Source organism: Styela clava, chromosome 2 (genome assembly GCF_964204865.1).
Source record: "Styela clava chromosome 2, kaStyClav1.hap1.2, whole genome shotgun sequence".
NCBI lineage: Eukaryota > Metazoa > Chordata > Ascidiacea > Stolidobranchia > Styelidae > Styela > Styela clava.
The window spans coordinates 6,328,886-6,334,885 of NC_135251.1; the positions used below are offsets into that span (position 1 = coordinate 6,328,886).

General features: G+C 38.5%; 1 protein-coding gene across 1 annotated transcript in view; it reads right to left on the reverse strand.

Annotated features, from left to right (window-relative positions):
* Positions 1-5,506, reverse strand: part of LOC120336648 (uncharacterized) — a 28,615-nt gene extending 23,109 nt beyond the window's left edge. Inside the window, exons 1-7 of the mRNA XM_039404374.2 lie at positions 5,334-5,506; positions 4,278-4,822; positions 3,494-3,738; positions 3,214-3,272; positions 2,450-2,781; positions 1,082-1,424; positions 745-823 (exon numbers count right to left, since the gene is read on the reverse strand). Coding sequence (XP_039260308.2) covers positions 745-823; positions 1,082-1,424; positions 2,450-2,781; positions 3,214-3,272; positions 3,494-3,738; positions 4,278-4,822; positions 5,334-5,465 — 1,735 coding nt within the window. The 5' untranslated portion in view covers positions 5,466-5,506. The remainder of the gene's footprint in view (positions 1-744; positions 824-1,081; positions 1,425-2,449; positions 2,782-3,213; positions 3,273-3,493; positions 3,739-4,277; positions 4,823-5,333) is intronic.
* Between the last annotated feature and the right edge of the window lie 494 nt (positions 5,507-6,000).

The following is a 6,000-nucleotide window of genomic DNA, read 5'->3' on the forward strand; positions in this document are numbered from 1 at the left end:
TGCTTTACAAGTAGTGCAATGTTTACCTGAGCATATGTAACATCTAACCATTTCCTGAATTTCTAAAAACACATACCTGAGCCGCTATTAGCTATAGATTGCTAAATCAGTGTTCTGATATGTGTTACTCTGTAAGTTTAAGGCAGGGGTCGGCAAACTGCGGCCCGCGGGTCAGATCCGACCCGTGACGCTTCACTGAATTATAAACAAAACAACTTTATTGACGATTATATTCTTTACGTAGCAGAACTTGTTTTGGGACCTAAATTATATTATAACCTAACAATTATATAACTCACAATCACTCGTTTATTGAGTCTATAAATTGATTATAATTAGACAAATGGCAACAGAACGTAAAAAAGTTGGTGCAAATGGTTCAATGACGCAGAAAATATTCAAATGATCAGTCTTCGCGCACTGCTTGAAATCTGTGTGAAAAAATGTGATTCATTGGCCACTCCCTCGGTTTTTACCTTTCTAAAAATATGTGCCCGCCAGCCAGCGACTTGCAACCTTCAATCTTGGCCCGCGAACGACAGAAGTTTGCCGACCCCTGGTTTAAGGTCTTTAATTCCTGCCAGAGTGTAGCAAATTAGGTAGTTACCTGGAATTTTGTGTCTAATTAAAAATGGCAGATCTTCACATATCAATAGATGCTTCAAAGCCTCATTTGAATTGAAGATGCCTAAAACACGTAATATAAAACAAAATATAACGACGCGACAACGCAGTAGGACATACCAAGTTCTTGATCTTCATCCTCTTCATTTTCTATTGTTGGATCATAGTATACTCCTTCTTCGTGGTCTTCTGTCGATTTCTAAACAACGGTTATTCATTTTTTTTCTGTTAGAGAGTAATTTTTTTTGCGAAGTAATTCTCGAGAAAAGCCCTTAACCACCTTAACATTCGCAATCACTATATTAATATAAACGTGGTGCATAAAATAAGTGACAAAACACGTTAAAAAGTAAGTTTTTTTTAGACGAGCATTTACGTCTGGTTCTCACCTATCATGAAGCATTAAACCAAATAAAATAAAAGCAAGAAGAAAATACAATTTCGTCAAAATTCTCACTTTTATATCCGGGAACATTGAAGCAGGTCTTTTAGTGATCGTCTGTAGCACTTCTTGTTTTACGTGCGATTTTCTTGGTGACGTCATCATGGCTGCCGAGTGCGTCATATGTCTTTGTGACGTAGGAGAAAGGTGCTTTGATGACGAAATATTCCTTGATGACGTCATAAGCTTGCTAGGTGATTTCGTAACTCCGGAACTTGTAATTTTGTTTTTTACCGCTTTGGTTAGTTTTCCGAACTTTTTGAATTTTTTTCCTTTCTCTTTTCTGGGGTCATGACCCGGCGAACGATCGTCTGATGATGAACTTATCGATCGTGGTGAGTCCGTCGTTATCTTTGGGCTGAAATTGAGGTAAATTAGGAATTTGTGATATTTTATGAAGAATAAATCAAGTCATTTACTGTATATTGTAGTGCATTGAGAAGCACGGCTGTGGATTTGGATTCCGGCATGTAATGTCAGACTTTCAATGGTGATATCTTGTCGAAATTTATCACAAAAGCTTAACCAATGTTATTACAAACATATTTCTGTGATGTTTCGTCTGACCGAGGTCGAGAAATAGGTGAAAATGCAGTATTTCCGTAGTGTGTGTACCGGGTTAGGTCATAATTTTATTCCGATTTTCCTTATTTTAGTTCTATTACGAGTTTGGGGACTGTCTGTGTTAGCCAAGTGAATATACTCTTGCCCATAGGTTTCAGTCACTTTACACAACTTGATGTAAAATAAGCGAACAAAATTAGTTACCTCCATATTGGTACACATACTTCTGGAGCGCCAAAAAAACAACTAAGTGGCATGCATATTCCAATTCGAATAAAAACGAAACCTTGCTCAAATGAATCGTTACAGAAATGTATTACTGTTAGTGTGCAGCAAGCTACTTGAATTACAGCATCCTTGCATTATACACATACGGGCCCATCAGCACAAACGCATAGAAGAAGTTTCTCCCGACCCTTGACCTCTGAAATATTCTTCCTTCCTTTATCATTGCAAAACTTCCAATGCTGATTTCGAGAGTGTTTTTGTTTTTGGATAATTGGCGCTTACAAATTGTCCCCAACTATAATTTTTATTCAAAAAAATAAACCACGTTCCGTTTATAGGTACCGATGGCTAATTTTAGGCTAGTCTATCGCAGCGCTCGCGGTATCAATTTTTGGTTTTTGAAACTTAACTAGAGGTCCCCGGAAGACACAATGACAATTAAGTTATTTGATTTCAATTTAAATTCCAATTGTCGCGTCATTGCTAACTTATTGCTGATTCGTAATTGTTACGGAAAATGAACAAGGAAATCGATGCTCGGGGAGATATCCATATTGTACAGCCTCAAAGCAAAACACATTAAAAGTTAACCTTTGAAGCGTGGCCGTTTCTAGAGTGAGTTTCCCCGTATATTCCTTGTCACCTTTTACGATGATTAGCGTTCTCTCATTGGGTAATAAGTTATCTTTTGTGTCGTCATACAACGTTTCAAATGCCATGTAATTTCCTTCCTCAAACGTCACAGATACGTCAGAGTAGTTTCTAGGGCGACCAGAATCGTAGGAAAACTCAGAAACGTCGGAATAATTCTCTGAAATTCTCGATTCGCTTGAATGGGTAGATTTAAATGAAGATTCCCGCGAAAATCCGTAATCAGGAGGCGGAACGGTAGGCACAGTTGGTGAGTAGGCTTTATCAGGAATCTGTAAATAATAATAGGATGTTTGACAATTGATGAATGAATTCATATTTTTAAGAAAACACGTTCATAGTAACGTAGCCAGCCTTCAACTCAAGCAATGGTCGTCAAACGTACTGAAAAATATAATACGAGTGCGTATTTTTGAAAATAATTAAAAATGAAACAAGTTCAACAAGAACAATTTCTAAAAAAAGCGATATGGAAACCCGCTCATACATCAGTTTTTACTTGTGACAGTGTTAAAAAGGCGCTCCCGTAGTATGTGCATCAAGATGGCGCACACTCGGATAGCCTGATACATACTGTGTTCAGGTTGTGCGCCATCTTGGTGCAAATACTACGGCAGCACCGCTAAAAATAGCTGTTCACTCTATTCCCGCGAGGCCACATCCGTGGCAAATGCTACCCGGGAAGATTGACCTACTTAACTCACTTCTGGGTAATCTGATTTTTCTAGCAGTGCCGGGAGGCTTGGTCGCTTCCACTCCTTGCCTGAAACAAAACGGCATAAATTAGAATTACCTGTCACAAGTACATTTCACAAACGGGTAATTTTGGGAAAATCTTCGACAATTTTATTATCATGATATCACGAGCTACAGTTATTCATTAGCAGCTAGTAGGCTTTAACCTAATAAAGGCAGAACTTCTTATTTACGGATTACATTTTTATTCCAAACAGGAATCGTATACTTTTACAAAGGCACACTTACTTTCAGTTGCTAATAACAAATCATCTCCGAGTGATTGGCTCCTTTTGAACGTATTACGAGATTGGCTTATGACGTCATCGCCAGTTTGGGTTATGACGTCATCAGGCGATGACGGAAGAAGAAATGACATATCTACCATCGTACGCAGGTGAGGCTCTTTTACTGTTTGACGTAATCTTTTCCAGCGCGAATTTATTTCATCGGGGCCTATGACAGCTCTGTCATCTCCGTCTGTTTCTGAAACGCTGTTGTAAAAAAAACTGAAAACGTAAGCCAGCAATGGTTCAAACTTCTACGACATTTAAAAAGCAACTCCAGATCCGATTCCGTATTTACAAAAAGTTAGACTCCGACCCCAACTCCGAATCCAACAACAGAATTTTCACCACAAACTTTGGCACATACAAGTATGAATTCGTATTTACATTGTCAATTTTATTTTATATTGCATATTTGACGTGTCGAGACAACGACCCTAAAAGTGGAATTCTGGAAGAAAAAATGCTTTTCAGGCTGCTTTTCTAATCAACGTTTGAAGCAATATTTACCAAAGGATACTCCCGTAGTATGTGTACCAGGTTAGGCCATAATTTCATTTCGATTTTTCTTATTTCAGTTCTATTACGAGTGTGGGGTTGTCTGTATTAGCCAAGTGGATATACCCCCTCGCCCACAGTTTCTTCCTGGAGCAACACAATTTCCAATTGAGATGGGGTCTCGGGGTCATGGTTTGAACAAACGTGCATAAGAAAGTCTACATTCGATTTCTAACAGAAGTACTCACCCATTTTCTTGCTTCGATTTTAACGTATTTTTTCCTACCAACGGCCTGTTTGAAGGTATATCCGAATACAAGGCCGTTTCTGATGCGGATTTCGGTATATTCAGCTTTCTTGGACTCGCTACAGGTCTGTTATTCGGTACATCAGAGTACAGCGAAGACTCAGAAACACAGCTGAGCAAATTTGGCATGCTTCGTCTATTATTTGCCAAAGTATTGCTAATATTAGTCTCGGCTGGGTGGTTAATTCGTTCGTCAGATGTAAGACACACTAGTGAAGATCTGTGGCTAACAGGAGACGAATACGTGGGCTCGTTAGAGATAAGTAAATTGTCTTTGGGTTTGGCAGTGCTTGTATGCACTGTGGTAGAAACATATTTGTTTAGTGTGTCTTTAGTGTCTTTAGTGATGGAATTCGTTTCAACTGGTGATATCGGAGTGCTTGTCTTCAAAGTTGAGCTTGGTTTTCGTGGTGTTAGTTGCGGGTTTTGTGGTGATTTCTTTTCCGCTAGATGGGTGTTATGAGCATTTTTGGAAAATGACGATTCCTGAAAATGGACCCACGTATTATAAGTCAAGAAATATAATCTCAGCACGGATGTCAATATGTGGGGGAGGGAGAGGGAGGAGGTTGTTGGAACGCTTGTTATGTGTCGGTGGGCCATAGACATTTAGCTGGGCCAAAAAAAGTAGTGTTCCTATGTACACAACGAGTTATAAAATTTGTGATTGCCAGGTCGTCGTAGGAGAGGCAAGAAAGAATGCAGCTATCGCACCGAGTAAAATAGCAAAATATTTATCGAAGCAACAAGGGCAAAAGCATTGTATTTTGACCCACGTGAGCGCCTTAAATATAAACTGTCGGATTAGGATTGTCCGAGTGTTGACAAGGGCCATGCTAAGTGTCTTGGCGGGCCTGGTTGTGGCCTGCGGACCGCACGTTGCATACCCCTGTTTTAAACATTTACTCTTTGTGCATAGTTATATTTGCTTGCGCCTAGCCTTGTTCCCAGAGAAAGAAGTGAAGAAGAAGGAAGAATCATATAAAAATATACTTACCCCGGCAACGGAATTATTCGCTTTTATCGGAGACACAACTTTTTTGTTGTTAGATGGAGCCTTGACTGGAACTTTGTTCAAATTAAGAGCTTTGATACGATCTTGTAGCGACGGGCTACTGCCGGAATTCATTGTTTTAACCTAGAAAAGTGCTACTTAATCTTAAAATAAGCCTAAATAATGAAAATATGGCTTATCTTTTGCATTTTTCAAATCCGTGATATTGAACTATGCATCTTTGGGAACTTTTATTTTACATTACTGATATACATACATTACAGTCCCACCAGCAAGACTTTGTATGGGAAATGTAAAATACATCTAATTATACATACAGTTTAATTAGAGTTTCTAGTCGGGAAAAAGTCCTAATACTTTAATCTGGAAAGTTTAACTTCAACAAACGTACTGAGCACAATAAAAAATACACAAATTTTTTGTTGCCTCGTTTTGGAACCAATACAGTACAATTAAATTTAGGATTCTCACATAAAATGTATAACTTTTATGATATAGATCGCGTTCAATACAATTTCCTATTTTTATAAGGCTTTGCCGCGCGTTCCCTTTCAACGAGGCTCGGTATAAGTGTATGTCCACTAATGAAAATACCATAATATTGATATCACATATATTCCAATTAAAGTCTCTGGAAAAACTAAACGAA